The sequence below is a fragment of the Enoplosus armatus genome, chromosome 18, assembly GCF_043641665.1.
Source record: "Enoplosus armatus isolate fEnoArm2 chromosome 18, fEnoArm2.hap1, whole genome shotgun sequence".
In the NCBI taxonomy this organism is placed as follows: Eukaryota; Metazoa; Chordata; class Actinopteri; order Centrarchiformes; family Enoplosidae; genus Enoplosus; species Enoplosus armatus.
In genome coordinates this window covers 11,803,782-11,827,198 of record NC_092197.1, presented here as the reverse complement: position 1 = coordinate 11,827,198, position 23,417 = coordinate 11,803,782, and the positions used below count along the sequence as shown (strand labels likewise).

Genomic DNA, 23,417 nt, shown 5'->3' with positions numbered 1-23,417 from the left:
TGTCACTTCACATCTCAAAATTAAGTTAATAAATGCTGCAAAGAGTGAATTAATTTAACATGTTTCCGATGCATTGTTTTCTGTGTTGTATAATAATATAATTTAGCATGTACATATCAGCCATCACTGTCAAATATGTATGAATAAATCCTGCACGCTGTATATACATGTATAAATGCACTGTACTGTACAACCACCCTCTTCATGTACACAAAGTAATCTACAATTTACAGAAACACTTGACTTGTAAATAGACATTGCATGTTGTTGGTCATATATATTATATATACACCTATTTTTTCTCTATGTCACAACCCCTGTGTGTTTTGTCTGTCCGCTCGTCCCCCTCCCCTCTTGTCTCTCTGGCAACACACCAGCTCATCATCAGGGATCAGCACACCTGCCTGCTATCAAGCCATCACCACTCGCTACAAGTTTATGTGCATTACTTCAGCCCAGAAACTTTGTCTGTCTAGTCAGCCTGTTAGTTTGTTTATCTACCAGCCTGTTGTCTTTACGTCTGTTCTACCTGCCCACCACGCCAGTTTGCCAAACCCACCAGCCAGCACTCAACCTCGGGTGTCCCTCAGCCCAGCACCCTCCTGGATTTTCACCCCCATATCTCAGCCCCATTCACCAGCCAGCCACCCTCCCACTATTCCTGCCTGCCTTTCAATATTAAAGACTTGTTTTCCACCTTACCTGCTGGTCCGGCGTCTGCATTTGAAATGAAATATTACTTCACTGTCATGTATTAAGAAAAAATAGATTTTCTTCCCCTTGAGTCCTCTTTGGGTTGTCAGTTTTGTGACCAAGCAGGCTACACTTCTTCTACTTCTTTATTCTCACGTGTGCCTCAGGAAGAAAAACAGGTAAATGTTTGTTGGAGTGACAAAGCCTTCCTAAATCTTTGACTGACTGTCCTCCATGAATGTAAGCCAGGGCACCAGGTGCATTACATTGATTTACAGTAAGGCTCAACTATTATTGGCTTTAGCACATTGCCTTCTTGGTTGCTGCATAACATCAACAGGATTACACACCTCAATGGAAACAAACATCTCCATCTGTCTTTCTGCCTCACTGTCGGCCATCTTGCTTCTCCCATCCTTTCCCTAAGTTATGTAACATTACAAAAGAGAAGAAGAACGAACAGGAGCATTTGAGCATTTTCTAACCTGCATATACAGCCAGTCATCTTTGCCATCCAAGCAAGGCTTCAGAAAGCTTCTGATATGACCCTTGACCCCTGGAGCTCGCTAAGTGGCTGAACAGTTCCGTTAGTGTATATAATAGGACTAAACTCTCTGAACCAGTAAGCCCATTACTGCTCTGTGCGTATTGTGTTGGGTTTGACTGCATTCTCTTGAGCTCAGGAGGGATCACAGCCACTTACACGTGTTTTTATTCCTGAACTGTTTTTATGCTTCAAACTTTTATTTTTATATACATATAAATTCAAAAATCCATGTTTGGAAAGTGGAATTGCATGCTTTAACGTTTTTTTTTACAGCACATAAAGGACAAGATTCCAGAGATTTTTGTTTAGAAAAATATTTTTTATTTTAACTTTCACATTCGCTCAAAACACCACAGCAACATTTTTCTTGGACAAACAATGGATGAACACAGAGCAATAGAGGAGGAAAAGGATATTAATCTTGGAATCCTGGTTGGAAATTTGCAGGTTTTTCACTGTCTACATTTCATTTTCTCTAATGTTTTTCCTCCTCTCATTACATTTTTTTGCATCTGTCCATTCATTGCACATCACGCGCATATCCACAACATACACGCCTTCTGTCACATGAGCTCTCTCATTCTCCCTCTTCAGCCAGCTGGCTTTCTCAGCTTCACAATCTCCTGCTCTCCTCTCTCTCTTTAGCAGGCTCCAGACTGCAGGACGGGCTGAAACTCTCCGGCCATGCAGATATCCTCCTGCTTCTGACGGACGATGCGCTGGATGGCCGGTGGCAGGCCACGGGGGTTTCTGGAGAAGATGAGGGCATAGCCGTCCTCGCAGCTGCCATCCTCCTTCAGGGTGCGGCAGGCGTAGGTGATGGCGTAGTTGTCGTAGTCGGTGTCGATCACCCAGTAGTTGTCACCTGGTTGGAAAGAAAGGGGGAGGTTAGCGAGCGTGAAGAAGAATGAGGGGATATATGAAGGATGTGAGGGGGATATTTGTGCACAGCTGACCTCCACTGGACAGGTAGCTGGCCAGTCCCTGGTAGTTCATGAACATCTTGCCGGGGGTGGTAGGGTCGGGGATGGAGTACTGGGCAGCCATGTCAGCACACACAACCCAGAAGCTGCAACATGATGATACAACAAAAAACATGTAAAACAAATCTACAGCCTTTGGCTGATATAATTGTCCTTTTCTTGCAATTACAGTGAATTCTAACAATGTCAACCTCAAAGTCACTCCCTGAATAAAGCCTGGATTGCTTTGAGTCCATGTCATGAGCACTTAAACCAGCTGAAGTTCTTAAGTTTTGTTTGTAAAAGTACATTCAAGCCCACATTCCTGTTTAAAAGCCCACCTCTCCATCCTGCATTACTTCCTAATCCTCCATAATCCAGGGGAAACCCGGCATGTAGCTAATGCTGTTCAGAATGCGCTTTTAGAAAATGACTCTTGTTCCTATCTGAAATCTTCAGGTGAACAACAAGCAGAACCTAAGCACCTTTCTTAACTGCTGACCCTGGAAAGTGAATATTTGAGCTGCCCTCATCTCCAAAGGTCTTAGAGAGTCAAGAAGGTCTTTGTGACCAAACTGACCCTTTGCCCTAATCAGGAGGGGTTTAAAGAGACGTGAGGCCAGCTGGTTTTGCTTTTGTTCAAGTAAATTATATGAATATATTTGTCGATGAGGCAGGGAAAAAAGTCTATATCAAAGTCACTCACTGGCTCTCTGACTTACCCAAACAGAGTGACCCGTCCTTTGGAGGAGGCGGTCATGGAGCCGTCATCATCGATGGTGTACTCAGCTGAGATGTTGTCCTGCAGGAACAGGCCCTCTGGGTCTTTCTTCTGCAGTGCGTACCACTTTCCTGCATACTGCGATGAAAAGAAACTCGGAAAATTATTTTTCTTTATTTTTTTTCAACACGCATGCCATTTGTGTTTGTTTGTGTGTTTTCAGTTCACTCACCCTCTTGGGGTCAAAGTCGTCTTTGACTGTGAAGCTGTCAACAACACAGGAGGCAGACAGACAGCGCTCCACGCAGGACAGCAAGACCAGCAGCAGGGCCAGCTTAGAGGATCCCATTCTATAATGAACACACATATCAGTGTATTAGGACCTGCATATTTGGATCTCCACCATCCCTGATCTCTTGTATACTAATGCACCAACAGTATACAATGACATGAGAAAAAGCAAATAGTAGCACTATGTGACAGCCGATTACATGCAACACCGTCTAAAAAACGCTTTCAAAGTTAAAATGTCTGCACCAAAAACATGGACAAAAGTACATCTTCAAAAATACAGTGATCATCAAGTCTCTTGATTTCAGATGGTTACATTCTTCACAAAACCGAACACGTAAGAAATCGAACAAGTAGCTAGAAGGCAAACTGTCTTAAAATGAGTACAATTTCAGCGCCTTACCTTTTTTGGATCAAAGAAGCAACAGTGATTCAAACTGTACTGCTGTTTGTGGTTATCCACCAGATTGGGTCTTGTGTCTGAGGCAGCCTTTATATACACACTCCACAGACAAGCTTATGGCTGATTTTCATTGCTTGGAACTAAATAAGGTGCTTAAATCTAGAGGTAATCCTGTTGGGTTGAAATACTTACAGTAATCTGGCTTCTATGTTCAAACCTGCCCAAGAGTTACTATAAAAACAATCAGACCTTTATGTAACTGACTGGAAGAACAATAAAACAGGCACATGCATATCTGAGCGGATACAGGTGCACACACATAAACTGAATCTGAATGCACACAAAGCTCAGTACAGACCATATATGATTACGAATTGATAGAAATGTTTTTGGTTGAATGAAAGGACAAGGCATGATGCTATAGAGCTGGATTATTGATGAAACACTGATATAAAGAGAAAGGCAACTGGGAACTTCTATATATCCAATGTTTGTGTGATTCAGATGGCTTGGAAGTAACAAAATATAGGGAAGGAATGTGGGCAGAATCAAGATGTATGTGGACAGACGTACGACTTTTATTATTATATGAAATATACTATATGACATATAATATGTGTCACTTGTAGTGGCAAACCCACAGAGAATTATCGCTAACTTTGCAATTCTTTCAGCCACTTGTTTTGGTTTAGCTGCCCACAAATGTAATATTTATCATTAACCTTGTTTCCAGCAGCAGCAGGAAGCTGTTTGCAGTCAAAAAGCTCTAAAAACCCACAACATTTATGTTTTGTACCATATTATTATTATTATTATTATTATTATTATTTCATTATATTATTATACACGTTAAGTGCAACATCTGACAACATCAGTCTGGAAATGTATCTGCATCACAAATATTGGGGGATGAAGTGTTTTGCTAATTCAATTAATTCAACTACATGTGGCAGTAAAATGTTTATGGGCAGAGTGCTGCACCAGTACGAACAGCACAAATCTGTCTGTGGAGCTAAACTTCAAAAACAAACCCGCAATCAAGCAGAAAACAAGCTAAAACACTGTTAAATTCAATTATAAAATCAATCCATATTTCTATTTTCCTGAGATTGACATTTCTTGGCAAACAGTCAATAATAATGTTATTACAACACTTGAGCCTGAATGAAAATATTTCCATTAAATGTCCTCTGAAGGAGGACAAAACAATTTTTCTATATACTAAATTATACATACACAGAGAGAGATATGAATCTCCTCAGCGCCTCGGATACTTCCACCAGTCCACCAATACAAGGATCAGTGAATACTGTATGCACAAGCACTGTTCAAAGTCACAGAAAATGCTTTGAAAGATTTAATAAGTCTGGCTGAATGCAGGGGAATGTAGAATTTAATATTTCACATTGAGCTGTTAGTTCACCACATACACAAGGTACATACTACAAAAGTGCCATAATAAGTAAATACTAATAAAGCCTCACACCTCAATCTAACACCACTTGAGAGAGTAAACAGAATTGGACTTCCTAGTTAGTTTGTGTTCTTTTGGTTGAGCAATCAACGTGTAATCCGCTAAGAAGGCTCCTGTAAGGACATCCACTTTTTCCAAATAATGAGATGATCCGCTTATAACACTGACAATACAGTTAGATAAGGACTTACACACACTGTACTGTGTCTGAGAGGGCTGTCAACGCAAAAAGATCTAATTCTTAAATGTAATGACAAGAGGAGAAGTGGGAATCACTACAACTATAACTAACTGCATGCATGAGTGTAACTATGCATGTACACACACACACACACACACACACACACACACACACACACTCTCTCTCTGTCATTCGGCTGTGAACTTGTGAACTCTTTATTTCCTGGATTAACCCTGGTCACATGAGATTACTGCTGGCATAACATCATGTAATAACACCCAAAGTCTTCTTCATGAGTAGCTTTGTTCTTCTATTATTCACATTTCTTTACATACTTTAAGTTCTTTAACCGGTTGCTTTTATACACAAAATTAAAGAGTAAGTTGATCACCCCATACACATCGGTGAGGTCACAGACAAACAAGCCAATCAAGACAGACGATCTATTTTTTCCACTGGCTGTGCTGCTCAGCACTATAATCCTACTTGTACAGCCTGAAATGGATCATCAACAAAAATAGTCTTACTACACACCTTTTTATATCACGATTTTACATTCCTAAAATAATTTGAGGGTTAATATGGAGCATATAATAATTCATTATTCATTAGTCATTCTCTCCGGCCTTGAGGTTGTTTATGGTAAATAAATAGGTGATTGATGATGAGTACTTCTATTGATCCTATAAAACCATTTATATAAATTAACCTTTTACCTGAGGACACCTGTGAGCTCAAAGGTGGCTTCATCAACAGAGCATGCTCCAAGCCTCAGGTCATGATCATCAGCTGGTTTTGATTGGCTGATAGAACCGGGGAAAAGCTAACACAACGATTACACCCTCTGCTGAGCACCAAGATGACTGTATTTACATCTATTTAAGTACTGTCACGTTCAGGGACTGTGCAAACACCCGCTGCCTGAAACCTTAAGCTTGTACAGTACTTCCCATTTACAAAACACAGAGACATTTCTTGGTATTTGGGGTTGTGGCATTATGTTTGGTATATTGTGATGTCAAAAGCTAAATTTCATTAGTTTCAGAGTTTCAAGACAGTTTTCAAGAAAATGTGTATTTCCACTTCTTCCAGCTTCCTTCTGTATTGATTCTTTGTACATATCCATAACATTGTGTGCTATATTTTAAATATCCACGCTGATTGTTTACATTTACATCCGTAATGTCAAATAGTTTCTTTGCTAGGGTGCCCTGGCGGCCTAAGGGGGTTAAGGTGCTGACCATGGACCACCACGTCTTGCATTGTCATTCCTCATTTATTGTCAGTTATAATAAAGGCATAAAATGCAGCCCTGAGAAGAGTTCTAATCAAGCAAATAAGTCAAAACACATACGTGGGTGGACCTAGGGTGTCTGAGGGCTTTAATGAGTACGGCTGCTGAGATATGGGTCTGCTGCTATCTTGTGGTGAATGTTAGCATTGCAACTAGTAAATATTAATTATTGCGGTGGTACAATCATGACGAGAGGAACACTAAATCCAAGTTAGCTGCTAGATTTGGCTTAGTGTATGTTATCACTGATAAATTATTATTAAATTATGTTTTAAGTCCATCTATAAACAACATTCACATGCCCAAATGTACAATGAAACAGTTATTGGTCACTGTAATTGTTCCTTTTGTCCATGCTGGCCCTGAAGAGATCCCTGCTTGATGTAATTCCAATGTAAATAATGGGGGACAAAATCTACAGACTTCTATCTGTTAAAAAAATACACTCAACCTAAGTTTAGCCAAAGCCAAACGAGGCTTCAGAGGTCTACATTAATTTGCTAATTGAGCAGGTATCTTCCAAACTGTGGAATAAAATCACATTAAGAGGGAATCACCTCACAGTCAGTATAGACAGGAGGAACAATGACAGCAACCAAAAAACAATTTCACTGTACATGAGGGCATTCATATTGTTTTAAGATAGACCTGGGAAAAAATGATTGATTGTGGGAGAGTGACAATGAACAGCCAAAGGGCACTGATTTAATTTTGTTGGAAAAGTATTCAGTGTAATCAGACGTATTCAGCAGAAATAAGTCAAACATCTACATACATTTCATTTTTTTCAATTCCAATTCTGGCTCAAAGCACTGCTGTGTGTACAGCCTCACACAGCTGCTGGCGTGGCAGTAGACTCGTTAACTGCTAACCAGATATATACGGAATTTATGTTAAAGATTTAGTCCTCCTCCTTAAGCTTTACTAAAATAACAATTGTAAAAATAAATTCACTTAAGCTTTCTAAACCTGAACTATGTCTGAACCCCACATGAAGTATAGAAAACATGTTACACAGAACTGCATTGACCAGCCCGGTGCTCAGTTTTAGTGGGTTTTACACATCAAATACACACTCTTATCAAACTGAACTAAATAAATCACCATGCCCTCCCTCCCTCACTCACTCACACTCACACACACACACACACACACACACACACACACACACTCTGGACCTGCCGTAATCTATTATAGTGGAAGCAGATTATCTATTTGACCTTTTGTTTAAGGTGTTTATGGAACCTTATAATAGACGGGTCCTCCCTGCTCTGAATGGAAGGATTAACTTTCTTATTGAAGCACACAACGTTTCTCTTTTCCACTTGTTCCTTTTAAACACAGAGGCAGACACAAAGTCTGCCTCTGTGTTTGTTGCTGACAGTACTATCACATGAATGTTAAATTAGTGTCTTTCCTAGTTGGCTTTACCCCCTACCCCCTCTCAGGATATCATTGATCATCAGTCTCTTAAATACAACTATGACAGTCATTGCTGTGGCAGAAAGGCACCGCAGGTGGACTGCATTAAAGACTGCATGTGGAGAAAGACAGAGAGTTGGGGTGCTGAGATAATCAGCTAGTGTCCTAACTAAATAGGGCTTATGCCAGAGGAGGCCTCGTTTAATAAGGACTTAAAGAGCTTGTACAGGTAGACCTGCATGTGTGAGAGAGATAGACAGAAACAGTATACTGTGGACGACACATAACAAACGGAAAAGTAATAAACTAAAAATATTCATGGACTCAACTGTATCTCATAATTCCTGTATCTATATCATAGATTAAATAGGACATTTATTGGAAATACAAGTGTTACTACATGTTGATCCCTTCCTCACAAAGCCTAAGATTTCTCCCATTGTTATCATTTATTTCACAAGTTTAATCATTTTATTGGGCTGTTAGTTCTGTCTGCTCTTAAGGTTGGTAGTAATCAAGCCAAGATGATCAAGATTTTTCTAATGTCATTTTGTACTGTGGTTTATGCTTGCTGATTCGTTTTATTTGCTTCATCTATGTAAATCTAAATATACATATAAATGAATACATTTGAGATTGGCATTTAAAATTTGTGTAAAAAGAAATGCTAATTGGAATTAATTGAACATTCAAGAGTGCAGTGAAAAGCAGCTTCAGTGTGAAGTCTTGGAGTTTTACCTACAGTATACACACTGAAGCACTCTGAGGACTGGATCATTTGGCCCACATATCTGTTACTAGATGATCAGCTGACAAGTTTAGCATAGGCAGATCCCTGCTAACCTTCAGCACTATCTGCTGATGACAGAAGGATTGTTTGGATTCAGCCCTCTGCCTTCTCCTCAGGGCTCTCCCTCACTCAGTCCGCTCATCCCACTAACAGAGGGGATTATTTACATGCATTTGAATGTGTCCACTTCTGTTTTCCCCCTTTGTGTGTAATACCTGGGTAAGATTTGCATTTCTATTTAAGGGATAAATTGGGTTACCGGCGGCTGTGTGCGTTGCTTATTCTTTGTCTTTTATTTCTACTCTGAGAAGTTGGAGGGAGCTCGTGTAGAGCAGCATTGGACCGAGCGGGAGCTCCATCACTGAGCTGAAGAGGGAGAAGACAGGAACATTTGGGAGAAGAGGAGGAAGAAGGAACCATGGGTGTGCAAAAGGAAGATGTGGAAAAGTTCCTCAAAGGGAACCCTGCGTTTGCTAAACAGTACTTTGCCAAGAAGATGAGCCCTGCCTCCATATCGAAGATGTCAGGACTTCCAGAGAAACAAGTTAACATCAGCCAGTTCCAGGAGCTCAGTCAGGTAAATTATATTATTTAAATACTTGTTTATTATGAAAAAAGAGCAGGTAGAGACTATTGACCTTTGTCATAGGTGAGTTATGCCACATAGACTCTATATGCAGTATAAACTTCTGTATTCATTATGAAGGTCCTATCCTCTCTGCTGGAACCAAATTCTAAAAATGGGACTATTTTTCTTTCTTTTTCAAGTTTGAAGAAAGCCAAATCATGTATGACCTGATCAAAGACATGCAGGAGAACATCAACGTGGAAAAGGTGGTCTTCAAGATCCTGAAGAGAATCAGCGCACTCATCCACGCGGACCGGTGCAGCTTGTTCATGTACCGGCAGCGGAACGGCATCGGAGAGCTCGCCACAAGGCTCTTCAACGTGAACACGGAGGCAGAGCTGGACGACTGTGTGGTGCCACCAGACTCTGAGATCGTCTATCCACTGGACATAGGAATAGTCGGCAACGTGGCCCTGACCAAGAAGACAGTTAATGTGAAAGATGTCACAGAGGTAAGGGGGGGGGTGCACCAATGTCACGGCTGCATTCATGATACAACCACTAGATGGCGCCACAGCCTCCAATTTTCAAATCCCACATATTGTGGCTTTAACTAATAATTAAATGTTTATTTTCTTAACAATCTTAATCTCATAGCAAGCAAGTTTGTGAATGTCGTTGTAGCTTGTAAGAATAAGAATGACATCAGAGTAATGATTTCCACCTAACTCATGAATTAAAGTTGACCCAGCTAACCTGTCCTTTAAGAGGAGGTCCTGCGGAAAATGTGACATTGATATTTGTACAAAATATCAGCATGAAACACAAAGTGGGGCTGCAATACAGAGGAGGAAGCAAGACTTTGCCAAACCTTTCATACTGTGGGATATTTACATTAAATATATCTGATTCTATTTGACAATATGGGGCAATTTAGAAAATTGCTGAAGGAGTATGCTGCCCGTTATTATTCTATATATTATATAGTGATCCCAGTGAAACAGATGTAGGTCAACGCTAAAAATAGCATATTGCAGATAGGCGTTGACAGCTTGAAAAAATACTAGATAGACTTTGAAAAAAAAAAGCAATAAGGCATCCATGACAACTGAATAGTTCATTGCATTATATCAAACTGAACAGAAAGTTTATTTAGTCAATGGCATGTCCTGAATCTGTATGTTTTCATGAGTTACATCACGCGTAAAACCTACGATGGTTGTAGACAAGTAACAGAAGAGTTAGTGACACGTATCTATAAAGTGAGGGTGTAAATCCCCTTGTCAGACATAATCCATTTATTTCCAGATCCCATCAGCCTCTGCTCTATCTGTGGATTAGACGCCTCTGACATTTAGTCAGCAGTCAGCAGGAATCTAAAACAGATCAAAACTAGTTCAATTTACACTGCCTCCATACAGTGTGTCCATAGGGTGCCTTCATATCAAGCTTTTAATAGGGCGGGCATTTACATCAAATGTATTAAAGATTTTCAACTAAATATATATTGTGCCCATTTTGAATAAGGACTGTAGTTTCATGAAATCACCTTGATAATCAAGCAGTGGGAAACAGCTGGTTATTGTCAAGTGATTTGCCATCTGGGTTACAGTTACAATGATGGTCTTGGTTTCGGTCTATATTGTACATACGTTAGAGGCCTAGAACCACCTACCTATCACATGACATTTAGAAAAAGAGACTTTAATTAAAATATTAATTTGAAGGCAATCAATGTAATTTAACTCACAATAGATTAGGAACACCACTGACCTCTAATAAATACACTCGTGACTCATACACTCAACACTTTAGATATATACTAAATAAAAAAGAATATTTTAAAAGGTTTACGTATCTAAGTATATATTGACTGGACATTATACTAGCAATACATTTCATTTTGGACCAAATTTCTTTTTCAAAACAAAAATAAATCAGGAAGAGTCTTTTTAAAATGTGCACAGCAATAGTCATGAAAGTATTTGCAATTGTAACATAAAGTCATATGTGTGTGCACATGTGTGCTGGCAAGTATACTTTGTACTAAAAACATGTATTTTCTGTTTTAGAACCAGTACTTCAGCTCATTCGTCGATGAACTCACAGATTACAAGACTCGAAACATTCTGGCGACGCCCATCCTCAACGGCAAAGACCTGGTGGCTGTGATCATGGCTCTGAACAAGACCACAGGACCACATTTCACTGCTGAGGATGAAGATGTGAGTCCCAACAACACAAGCACCGACGCACAAAGCTCAAACAGACAGAGCATGTGTAAACTCAGAGCAGAGTAGTGTGACATACAGAGGCGCTGCCAAAGACCTCAACATAAAATCATAGTTTCTTCAACATAAACTATTGAAACTACAGAAATTAAACCACATAATCTGTTTCTGCCTTTGACTCAAAGCAAAAGACAATAAGATTTTGATTGTGGCTCATTTTGGACCTTTAGAGTGTCTCAAATCTCTAAAAGACAACTGACACAAGCGTATCACTACAGGTGGGAGGGAATTCCCTTCGAGCCGACAGGTAGATTAAGATGTTTATGAGCGGGGCCGGTGTGTGTTCACTATAGGTCAGGTCATTAATCCATCACGTATAAGCATGTCATCCCAATTAGGAATAAACTAAGCTTCAAAATAGAAATAAGCTACAGGTGGTCAGGTAAGTTGTGGATCCACAGCAGGTTAATGACTTTATTAATAGCATGTGTATGACATCGTTAGTAAAAATAAAGTCATAAATAAAAATGATGTACTGTGTATTATTTGAATGACAGCAGCAGGAATCAAGTGTTTCCAGATAGTATTCCTATAGTGAATACATCAGACAGAAATGTGCTTAAACTAATTATAAAAAAATACTTTTGGCAAAAAGCTTGTAATGTCTTTCTACATTGGAGTTGTATTTGACAGGGCTGTTATCTTCCTGAATATCAACATCACCTTTAAATACATTCAAACATTGTTCTTAAAAAGTCAATTAATTTAAGAATGCTCTTGAAAAAGTAGAGAGAAAAATTACAAAATGGTTTAATGCAGAGATGAGGAAGCTCGTTGTTGGAGATAAGAGAACGATCAAAGAACGAATGTACATCACAACACAGTTTTGCACACAATATTGTGAATACTTTACTTACGTTTGTTGTCTATAGTCCCTCAATTAGTCTGTTATGTAATCAAAGCACAGACTCATTTTACTCCACTCCCCACTTGCACCTTGTTTTTCTGCAAACAGCAAAAAGCTTGAGTGATCCAAACTGAGGGGACATTTTGGGGGTTTATTGTACATTGTGTTTTTAAATGATTAGTTAAAAAACATTTCATACTGTGTCATATCGTGTGTGTTTTTTAATCATATATTGCTTTCTTTTCTGTTGTTTGTCTGTTTAGCTTTTTTTAAAGTATCTGAAAGTTGCCACTTTGAACTTGAAGATCTACCACCTGAGTTACCTCCACAGCTGTGAGACGCGTAAAGGACAGGTGAGGGACGTTGACCTCTTAGAGTTTGGCTTTTCATTCTACTTATTTGATATAATTACTGACATACGGAACTGCTGCATGAACTGGGTGTTTGACATGACTGTTGCATGTGTGTCATGTCTCCTAGCTGCTGCTGTGGTCCGCCAACAAGGTGTTTGAAGAGCTGACAGACATTGAGCGACAGTTTCACAAAGCCTTGTACACAGTCCGAGCCTACCTCAACTGTGACCGCTACTCTGTTGGCTTACTAGACATGACCAAGGAGAAGGTACTGCGTCTTTCTTTGCCTGTAATATCCCAATGTTTTGTGTTCATGCACTCGTGACTTTTTCCTCTGCTACTTTTGTGTCCATCTTCTTCCAGGAGTTCTTTGATATCTGGCCAGTGTTGATGGGCGAGCAGGCTCCTTACTCTGGCCCTGTGACTCCTGATGGCAGGGTACTGTCTTTTATTTCATTTATCTAACATTATTATCAACACTCTACTTGGTAGTGGTCTACGCATGTGCTCTTTTTTTATATAACTGTGTTACATTGAATATCTGTGTTGTATTTTTCCTCCAGGAGGTAATTTTCTACAAAGTGATTGATTATATTTTGCACGGAAAAGAAGACATTAAAGTAATACCGTGAGTAAATCCTCTTCGTTTGACAGTTTGCACTTTAGTCTGAATATCTGTTCAAAATGTGGGCATGGATTAATATGACTAAACAATACCAGAAAATCAGCTATAGTTATTTCATAATTTACAGAACTAGCAACACTTGAAGCAAAACTGATATACTTAAGAACCGTGTTACTCAATTGTGAGTGATGATAAAGACACATTCATAATTTAATAATACATCAGAGAGCAGAGGGTCAGTAGTCAAATCCCAGTTTGGCACATATCTGCTAACTTGTCTACTTGCCCGTCTGTCACACAGGAATCCAACTCCAGATCACTGGGCCTTGAGTAGCGGCCTGCCTACTTACGTTGCGGAGAGCGGCTTTGTGAGTTTCTTTTCATCGCATTACTACAAGCTGTTGAATCAGTTATTCGTCTTCCATCGTCATCAATCTGTTTTACTTCTGCTCCTCAGATTTGTAACATTATGAATGCAGCTGCTGATGAGACGTTCCAGTTTCAGGTAAGAGATGACTTTACTAACAGCAGTCCAGTAACGCTCGTGAGAGAGATGTTCGTACAGTATCACATGTTTTTGCTTGCTGTTCCTATGTTGCAGACTGAGCCGCTCGACAGTAGTGGCTGGACCATAAAAAATGTTCTCTCGCTGCCAATCGTCAACAAGAAAGAAGAGATAGTTGGTGTGGCCACTTTTTACAACAGGAAAGACGGAAAGCCCTTTGATGATCAGGATGAGCAGCTCATGGAGGTAAATCAGTTTTTGAAGTCAGAAACTGATCCAGTTCATCTTGGTATGATGTGGTTAAGAAAAGTCTGCCAAGCAATTTAATTTGGACTGTGTCTGTGAATCATCCTCTCCTGATACACACAGTACATGTTGCGCTGATCCTGATTCCTGTTCCTCAGGCTTTGACCCAGTTCCTGGGCTGGTCCGTTTTGAACACGGACACTTACGACAAGATGAACAAGCTGGAGAATCGGAAAGACATTGCACAAGACATGGTGCTCTACCATGTCAAATGTCGCGATGATGAGATTCAGAATATCCTGGTCAGTTTTAGCTTTATCAAAAGTTCTAGTGTGTAATCTTACAGTCCTTTTCTTCAACCATGTTACACACTTTGTTTTCAGTATGACTGTTTCACTCTGTGGGACATTTAACTACCTATAACTATCTCTGTACTTTTACTTGCTTTTTGGGCTATTTATACTTACAACCTCAATGGTTTTCTCATCTCTCCCAGAACACCAGAGAGCTCCACGGCTGTGAACCCAGAGAGTGCGAAGAGGATGAGCTCCTAGATATCCTGGTAACACTGAACCTTGTCTGTAATTTGACGCCTAAGTAGCAGATGCAAATTTGTGTTATTCAAATATTTGGGAGTGCGACACTTCAGTTACAAGAAAATCATTTGTCAGTTTGTCTTATATTCAAGCCGAATGGTGTACTTACTCTGCTTTCATTCTGGTCATTTCCCTCTTAGAAAAAAGAGCTGCCTCCTCTGATTAAGAAGTTTGAGATCTACGAGTTCCGCTTTTCGGATTTTAACTGCACAGAGATGGAGCTGGTGAGGTGCGGGATCCAGATGTACTATGAGGTCGGGGTGGTCAAGAAGTTCCAGGTCCCTCAAGAGGTGATCAAGACACACAAACACAAACACACACACACACACACACACACATACATACAACATTATTATACATTATTATAAAGCACCATGTGATTAATCCGTTTCCTCCTCTCAGGTGCTGGTTCGGTTCATGTACTCAGTCAGTAAAGGCTACAGGAGAATCACGTACCACAACTGGCGTCATGGCTTCAATGTGGGACAGACCATGTTCACACTCCTAACGGTATTATTTTCTACTCTAGTTACAATAGAAGCTATTTACAACTATTTCTTCCATCACTTATCACTTCCATGCCTGAAAGACTGGAAAAAATCAACAATGATAACATTTTGGTCTTTGGTGAACTCTACCATGAAGTGTATTTGGTGTATTCTCTTTGTTTTGACCTCTTTCTGTGTGTCTCTGTGTGCTCAGACGGGGATGCTGAAGCGGTACTACACTGACTTGGAGGTAATGGCCATGATAACTGCAGGCTTCCTCCATGATATTGATCACAGGGGGACCAACAACTTGTACCAAGTCAAGTAAGTGCTGTTGGGAACTTTTTCATTTTTTAGTAGAAAAAATAATCCAATTTACTCTTTGAAAAACAATATCCATAGCTGGGTACTTAAAAAAACAGTCCCCTTCAGAGAGGTGCAATAATAACACTTAATGCCAGATATATGCTCAAATCATTGTATGCTGTATGTGCACACGTATCACTTTATATCTGAATAAGGTTCAAGGTTCAGCTCTATTGTCATTATACGACACACGATTGCCCAATGAAATGCAGTTGTAGCCCCTCTTCACACTACACACAGAGAAAATGTATAGACAGGTCAAATAGTTTAAATTAGAATAACTTGCATCGATAACAGTAAAATCAGACATAATGTTCACTGTGGTGAATGATCTATTTCAAGTTTTTCAAATGTGTGGTAAATGGATCAAAACATACTCACACTTTGGTATGATCCTTTGAAAACGCCTATAAAGTAATTTGGTATGTCAAAGCTGAAGCCTTTCTATTTGAAACTGATGGTGATTGTTTGTTCATCTCGTGTCTAATTCTGTTCATATCTGACAAATTGTATTTACGCCAACAGATCTGGCAACCCTCTGGCCAAGCTACATGGCTCCTCCATCTTGGAACGACACCATCTAGAGTTTGGAAAGTTCCTCTTGGGTGACGAGGTGAGAAAGAAGAGGTGAACTAGAGAATAACTTAATCTAACTGGTACATGGCTGAAATATCTTCCTAAGCAGTCACTATGACTGATGCCCATCTCTCATCTCATCTGCAGTCACTGAATATCTACCAGAACCTCCACAGACGACAGGTAGACCATGTGATTCATCTCATGGACATCGCCATCATCGCCACTGACCTGGCTCTTTATTTCAAGTCAGCACAACTTCTCATTGACTCACTCTACCTGTTTATTCCCTCATTTTGCTCTTTCTCTTATGTCTACATTGTAAAAATACACAATGATAAAAGAGTTCCTCTCCTTGTACCTTGCTAGGAAAAGAACCATGTTCCAGAAGATCGTGGACCTCTCACACACATATGAGGATGAAAAGAAGTGGGTCGACTTCATGTCTCTAGAAACAACCAGAAAAGAAATCCTCATGTGAGTACAACGAGCATGCACATAGTCGTTTGTTCCATTACATTTCTCTGATCCTCTAAATCTTTTCTATTTCAGGGCTATGATGATGACCGCATGTGACTTATCTGCTATCACCAAGCCTTGGGAGGTACAGAGCAAGGTGAGAAACACAAAAATGTAATAAATCGGTGACAAGCTGAGTGTTTGTGATCTGCTTTTCTACAGATGACTGTATGTGTTTGTGTTTGTTTGTGTGCATCTTTCAGGTTGCCTTGTCTGTGGCAGCAGAGTTTTGGGAGCAGGGTGACCTGGAGAGGACAGTACTGGAGCAACAACCTATTGTGAGTTTATAAACGGTTGTAGTGAATATGTGTATTTTGTATATTTGTATCTGTGTGAAAACGTGCATATGTATCAGTAAATAACTGTGGGCTCTGTGTGGTGTGGTATTGGTCTCAAGTAACGATCTCGAACGAGTAATTATTTTCTCAGAAAATGAGAATAGTGAAAAATATCCATCACAATGTCTTGTTTTGTCTGACCAACAGTCCAAAACCCAAACCAAAAATATTTTATATAATATGAAAAGCAGCAAATGCTCTCACTGGGGAAGCTGGAACCAGATTCATTTTGGACTTTTTGCTTTAAAATGTACTTAAATGATCAATCAATTATCAAAGCAGCTGCCAATTAATTTTCAGTCGTTCGACTAATCAATTAAAATATAAAATGCATGGCACATTGATGTTACAAAAAATTCAAGTGTTTGCTTTATTTTTTTGTTGTAGTTTTGCTTGTTGTGCTGCTGTTGACTAACTTCTGTACATCCTGATTCAAGTGACTCTACCATTTCAGGCATTGAGCTCCTTAACAAGTTAAAAACATAAACTCACCAGAGGGAATGTAAACTTTGGAAACTCAGAAACCTATCAGTGGTATTGTGCTCAGTGCTGCCACTCATGGCTGAAAGTTGAAAAAAAAATACACATCCAGAAGCATTAAGTCTCTCTACATCTGATCACTGTGCAGCAGCAGCTGTTATTATTGATTTTTTAGATATTAATGTGATGTTTTTGAGTGGCTCAAACACTTCCTGTCCCTCCCGCCAGCCCATGATGGACAGGAACAAGGCAGCGGATCTTCCAAAGCTTCAGTGTGGTTTCATTGACTTTGTCTGCACGTTTGTCTACAAGGTAATGTTTAATATTGCATTGTGACCCATGAACTAAACAGTACATGGTTCTTTTCAGTTTACCTAAAGCAAATTATTTATTTAGTATATATTTGGAGGTTTCCTGCTCTATATTTGTGTAATTCTGGACATAAACCTTCATGGTAGGACTGACAAAATAAAAGCCACACACTCACTTATTTTCATTGGAGGTCTCATATTTGCAAACTTAACGTAATTTTTTTTTGACTCTTTTCTTGTCAGGAGTTTTCTCGCTTCCACCCACAAATCCAGCCCATGCTGGATGGCATCCTAAACAACAGGAAGGAGTGGAATGCTAAAAAAGAAGAGTATGAGGCTAAACTGAAAGCCATAGAAGAAGAGAAGGCTGCTAAAGAGGAAGCCGCAGCCAGTAAAGGTGTCGTGATTCTTTAAAATAATCACACAACTACGACATGTGTTAAAGCTGCTGTAATGATGTTTGCCCAATCTTACAGTCATTTCATGTGTGCCATTTTGTGACTCTATGTGGAGCAAGTGCCCACACCCTGAGGAACACTGAACCTAAAAAGCCTAATTACTAAAGCTGCTGATCCACAAATGTGATGACTCTTTTGTGTTTTTGTCCACCAGCTACTACAAACAACACCGGTGGTGGAGGCTCCAAGACCTGCTCGGTGTGCTAAAAGGTCAAAAGGCTGTGCACATGATGGTAGTGCACACGGACGGCTCATGACAGACTTGACTTCAGACTTACCTGAGCACCACAGCCAGTCAGTCGGTCTCACCGCCACGGGAAACATGCAAATAAAGTCAGGAAGATGGAAACGTGAGTGAATGCACAGCCCCGTAGTATTTCTTCTGAAAAACTGGTTCAGACCAGTTCACCAAGAAGAGCAATGTTTTATCTATGAGGGACTCTAACCAGGTGAGCAAAAACAAAAAAATGAATTCAGATCAAGGCAGGACGCAGGATATTTTGAGGATTAATGTTAGTTCAGATGGAAAGATGCTGTGTGTATGTGTGTGTGCTTGTTTGTTTATCATGTATGGAGCTCTGTTCAAACATATTGTATATTGTACATTAATATAACATTCATTTAGGGTTCCAGGATGTAAATTCAGCTAATGGGTAGATAGAACTGTAATTAAACTACTGTACATATATTCCAATATTTCAAAATGATCATTTCATGTTCACTCCTTCCAGTCACTTATCATTTACAACTGAGAGTTTGTTTACCTTGATTGCAGAGAGCCAAAGGTAGTTGACGAGACTGCTGCACTACTGTATTGTATTGTATTGTATTGTATAGAGCATTGATTCCTTTATATGAATATTAAGGCGATGGCATAGAAATGTAATTTTACTGTCCGCAAACAAGCCTGTAGTTGCTTCCTCATGATGCCTTCACACTGTACATACGTCTGAAAGAGTAGCTGAGAATATTATATTTTATGAATATACAATTAAATGTCTTATTAAATAAGAGCACATTGAAACACAGTCACTACTCTGGAAATTAGTTGATTCCAGGTAAGATTAACTTTATTACAAACTTAATGATTGGACCTCAATGGTAATTCCAATATTTTGAAGCATCATATGGTAGCAGGAGCAACCATCTCTCTCCAACAAGTTACCACTAACTAATCCCTGATGGGAAATTCATCCTCTGCAAAATCCTAAATAGGAGCAGGGGTCAGCCCTACTGCACCACCCGAGGACTCTAGTTCTGGGGCAGTGTCTTGTTCACGGGCAATGCTAGGAGTATTTATAATAGCTAACAATGATGTGTTTTGATGCGAGAGGAACACACAAACGTAAATGTGGAGGACACGCAAACTCAGGTCAAAAAAGGAGCAGGTCTAACACCTGAACCTGGGACTGTTGTGAGTCAACAGTGCTACCCTTTAGTCCATCATGCATCTGCAAAAACAATTTCTGCAGACAGACAATGACAGCTCCAAGCGCAAAGAGCTGTTTGAGACAAAAGAACAAGTTCTTGTACATATTTCCTTCCTCCCTGTAAATACAAGAAAATATTTTTCTAGTTGAAATATAGATGCTTATTTTGTAAATAGTTAAACTAGTGTGATTTGTAAGCACTGGCATACGAGTCATCAAGTAATTTCTTATTCCCTTAAATTATTGAGATATGGTGTTTATCATGCTTGCCTAAATTTACTGATGTACAAGTATTCCACATATGGAAAAAAAAGAATGAGTGCGTCAGAGATGACCATGTAATATTAGGCAATAAATGTACCTTAACATGCTGTGGATATACCCATTAACATTTTTAAATAGACTTGATTTACTTTATTGTCAGTATTTTAAAGCTTGCCTCTTCATGTGCTCCATGTGTACAATGATGACCCAAATAAAGCAAATGTATTTTTATGAGGTAACTGAGTGAATTAATTGACTGCGATACTGAAACTTGCTTACAAACTAACATGATTGTGTAACTTGATACAATTACAATGCCTTAGCATGTACTATATAATGCTATAAGGCAATGTGGAGCTCATAATGAAGGTTACAATATTGCATAACACACACACACACAAGTATTGAAGGAACACTTCTGTCCACACTGCACTTTCTACAACTGGTCCCTGACCCCAATCCTGGGATTGCTGTGAAACTAGGCCAGGATTACAACCATGCTCTTCTCCCAGGCTCATCTCCTACTGAAGGACAGGTACACAACCCACACCTGCACTCTAGTCACAAAATGTGTGTACTACACATACAACTAACAAACTACACCTAAAGAAGAACATGAAAAAGTGAATTGTTTGAAAGAAGAACTGGTTTGATATCATTTTATATTTTAGTATGAAGTTAAAGCCTCCACAAAAAAAAAGAAACAAGAACATTTCGATTACATGAAAAATAATTTTTATTGAGTTTGGAACATAACGACTCAGGTCCAGAGACAGTTCATTTGAGAATGGTGTCAGAATTTGCTGCAGAGAGGAGAGAGAACAAGAGGGTAATATGTAAATTACATTGCATGGACATAAAACCGAAATATGTGATGCCTCACTAGAATTAACACCAATAACAGTTGTGTTTGTGTGACAGATGGGAGCAAAGGGAGTGTGGGGTCCTGTGTTACCTTCAGACAGTTGTTTGTAGATGCGCTCCTGCTCCTCCCTGACCTTCTTCTCAGCTTCTTCAATCCTCCTCTCCTCCTCAGCAATGGGCTTTAGGTACTCTGAACAAGAGCAACACCACATTATTTTAAAACAAACACTGAACATTTTTATTTTAGCTTTATGCAATGTGCAAAATAACAATCCAGGGGTCCAGCCACATGCACACACCTTAAAAAGGTAGAAATAAGTAGATTTACAGTATACTTATAGGTTCATATACACTTTGTAGATCAGAGCAGGCCTATCTCAATCCAAGTAGATATACAACTTCACGTCATTAAATATCCTATACCCCATGACAAAACAGGAAATGTTACAGAACATTTTAAAACAAGTTTAAAATGTGAGAACTGAAATTGTCTCCCAACCTAAAGTAAGTGCAGTCCAGGTGCACTTCTTTTTCAAACATTCACCCCTGTAGGTTTGAGACGGGACTCCTTACTTGCCACGTAGCTTAAATTGGTGAAGTAATCATATAAAGGGAACTTTACTATTTCCACCCTTGTGTTTAACTGATGCCCTTGAAGTTTGGACACTGACAAATACACTCGCTGGCGCATGCGCAACTACGAACTTACCGAGCCTCTGCTTGCCGTAGAACACGCCGATCAGCAGGGCAGACCACCTGGCCGTCTGAAATACAAGAAATTCAAACTGTTAACTAGTGAAACAACTATGACTAACCAGCTGACTGAGTGAGCTGAGACATGTCAGCAGGATGAGCTGTCGATAGTTATTTTTCTTTATCAGTGTTTAAGAGTTCCACTGCAATACTTCATTGACGTGACCGTCACGTTTAAACACTTGCTACTGGCCGAGAGATCTCTAACGTTAACTTACCTCTCCTCTATCGCTTTCTGCGTTTCTGTCTTTATCAATATCCAGGGTGTTTAACTAAATAACGCTACTGTAAATTACACAAACCACGCTCAGTTAGATGTGACAGGGGCGAAGTTCAGCTTTTTTCTCTGACCCTTCTGCCGAAGTGGACAAGGCAAACTAGTTGTTGACTGAAAAGACTCACTGCAGCCCCACAACTAGTAATGATAATAGCGAACTTTGCATCAGACAGATGTGGAAAATGCTTCAGATTTTACAGCTGTTATTGCAGAAGAAAGTTCACCTGTACAGCCTCTCAATGTCATTGCTAGCAAACATTAGCTAACATGCTATTAGGACAGCTAACCTAGCTAACATTAACGGCCAATTCGCCGACGCCTTGAGAAGGAAGATGGGTTTTTTAAAATTACCTTCTCCCCTTTAAATTGACAACAATAACAATCTTCAGGACAAATAATTTGGGTTATTACCTTAATGAGCGGCGACACTGCGACTGGAGGAACCATTGTGAAGCGAGGAAGTGACTTCCGGACTAGGGCGGAAGTAGTTTTTTATTCTTTTTTTTTCTGGACATGAGAGGAAAGTTGTGAAAGCCGCCGGAGGTAAATTGTATTGTTAGCCAAACGTCATTTTCCGAAATATAACATTTCCAGTGTTTTTTCTTTCCTTCTTTCTTTATCACGGCAAACAATGGACTAAAGCAACAGACAACAACACAATATCAGAGTGGACTCACCTGCTTCACAAGGAAATGATGCATGAACAGAGTTAGCAAATAAATGTACAATTAGCGAAATGAATTAATGAATAAACAGTTGGTAAGGTGATAATAATGTATTTAGTTTAGCCGGATCGAAGAATTGGACCAGCTATACATATACATATACATATCTAGTGTATGTTACTCAGATATTTTCATTATCGATAAATATGCTGATTATTTTCTCAATTAATGGATTATTTAGTAAGTTCATAAAATGTCCATCATCGTTTCCCAGTTTCCCATCTTCAAATGTCTTGTTTTGTCTGAGCAGCAGTACAAAACCAAAAAGATATTCAGTTTACAATGTTATAAAACATGGAAAAGCCATGGAAAAGCAGAGAATACTCACATTTAAGAAGCTGGTATTAGCACCATGTTTGCATTTTTGCTTTAAAAGGGCCCAAAAGATGCATTGATTGTCAAAATATTTGCCAATCAATTTTCTGTTGATCAACCAATCGATTAAAAAATGATTATACTAATCGTTTCAGCTCTACAAGGAAGCGTAAACTTAGTAGTGTTGGGTAAATATACCAAACATTGTTTTTAGATCTTATCTCTAATCTCTTTAGTATTGTATCAATAACCTAACTGACAGGATTTTTTTTTCATTTTCACATTCACATTTTTTCTTGAAATCCCAAATTCCAGTGTGAAGTTGTTGTAGTTCCTGGTGGCTGCCACTAGATGTTATTAAGTCCGTTCTTGCACATGAACTGCACGCAGAAAGTCATGATTGAGGAGTTGCAATTTTTATGCTGCTGATTTCTCTACTTGGCC

At 39.4% G+C, this 23,417-nt stretch overlaps 3 protein-coding genes across 3 annotated transcripts; 1 reads left to right on the top strand and 2 right to left on the bottom strand.

Moving 5' to 3' along the window:
• Window positions 1-1,576: 1,576 nt before the first annotated feature.
• rbp4l (retinol binding protein 4, like) lies at window positions 1,577-3,704 on the bottom strand. The gene is made up of 5 exons (XM_070924631.1): window positions 3,618-3,704; window positions 3,156-3,273; window positions 2,925-3,061; window positions 2,197-2,309; window positions 1,577-2,105 (listed from the first exon to the last, which is right to left on the bottom strand). The coding sequence occupies exons 2-5, from the start codon at window positions 3,270-3,272 to the stop codon at window positions 1,882-1,884; spliced, it is 591 nt and encodes a 196-aa protein (XP_070780732.1). The 5' UTR covers window position 3,273; window positions 3,618-3,704; the 3' UTR covers window positions 1,577-1,881.
• Window positions 3,705-9,196: 5,492 nt separating this feature from the next.
• Window positions 9,197-18,552, top strand: pde6b (phosphodiesterase 6B, cGMP-specific, rod, beta). The gene is made up of 23 exons (XM_070924124.1): window positions 9,197-9,355; window positions 9,547-9,858; window positions 11,419-11,571; window positions 12,748-12,837; window positions 12,965-13,105; window positions 13,201-13,275; window positions 13,401-13,465; window positions 13,764-13,830; window positions 13,920-13,967; window positions 14,064-14,213; window positions 14,372-14,515; window positions 14,710-14,775; window positions 14,950-15,099; window positions 15,212-15,319; window positions 15,512-15,621; window positions 16,189-16,276; window positions 16,387-16,487; window positions 16,609-16,716; window positions 16,792-16,855; window positions 16,962-17,036; window positions 17,805-17,888; window positions 18,131-18,284; window positions 18,500-18,552. Exons 1-23 carry the CDS (start codon window positions 9,197-9,199, stop codon window positions 18,550-18,552), a joined length of 2,565 nt encoding a protein of 854 aa, XP_070780225.1.
• A 2,205-nt stretch (window positions 18,553-20,757) lies between these two features.
• On the bottom strand, window positions 20,758-22,400 carry atp5mea (ATP synthase membrane subunit ea). Its single transcript, XM_070925253.1, has 4 exons — window positions 22,345-22,400; window positions 21,613-21,667; window positions 20,995-21,093; window positions 20,758-20,842 (listed from the first exon to the last, which is right to left on the bottom strand). The coding sequence occupies exons 1-4, from the start codon at window positions 22,378-22,380 to the stop codon at window positions 20,817-20,819; spliced, it is 216 nt and encodes a 71-aa protein (XP_070781354.1). The 5' UTR covers window positions 22,381-22,400; the 3' UTR covers window positions 20,758-20,816.
• Window positions 22,401-23,417: the final 1,017 nt, after the last annotated feature.

What these genes read in the sequence shown, in the direction of transcription:
- rbp4l (XM_070924631.1), bottom strand. Translation starts at nt 3,272, where the DNA reads ATGGGATCCTCTAAGCTGGCCCTGCTGCTGGTCTTGCTGTCCTGCGTG. An exon ending in ACGACTTTGACCCCAAGAGG is followed by an intron (nt 3,062 to 3,155) that starts GTGAGTGAACTG and finishes TTTTCATCGCAG; the next exon opens with TATGCAGGAAAGTGGTACGC. An exon ending in GGACGGGTCACTCTGTTTGG is followed by an intron (nt 2,310 to 2,924) that starts GTAAGTCAGAGA and finishes ATCATGTTGCAG; the next exon opens with CTTCTGGGTTGTGTGTGCTG.
- pde6b (XM_070924124.1), top strand. Translation starts at nt 9,197, where the DNA reads ATGGGTGTGCAAAAGGAAGATGTGGAAAAGTTCCTCAAAGGGAACCCT. An exon ending in AGTTCCAGGAGCTCAGTCAG is followed by an intron (nt 9,356 to 9,546) that starts GTAAATTATATT and finishes TTCTTTTTCAAG; the next exon opens with TTTGAAGAAAGCCAAATCAT. An exon ending in ACCAGAAAAGAAATCCTCAT is followed by an intron (nt 16,717 to 16,791) that starts GTGAGTACAACG and finishes TTTCTATTTCAG; the next exon opens with GGCTATGATGATGACCGCAT.
- atp5mea (XM_070925253.1), bottom strand. Translation starts at nt 22,380, where the DNA reads ATGGTTCCTCCAGTCGCAGTGTCGCCGCTCATTAAG. An exon ending in CAGTGTCGCCGCTCATTAAG is followed by an intron (nt 21,668 to 22,344) that starts GTAATAACCCAA and finishes CTTGTATTTCAG; the next exon opens with ACGGCCAGGTGGTCTGCCCT. An exon ending in CTACGGCAAGCAGAGGCTCG is followed by an intron (nt 21,094 to 21,612) that starts GTAAGTTCGTAG and finishes GCTCTTGTTCAG; the next exon opens with AGTACCTAAAGCCCATTGCT.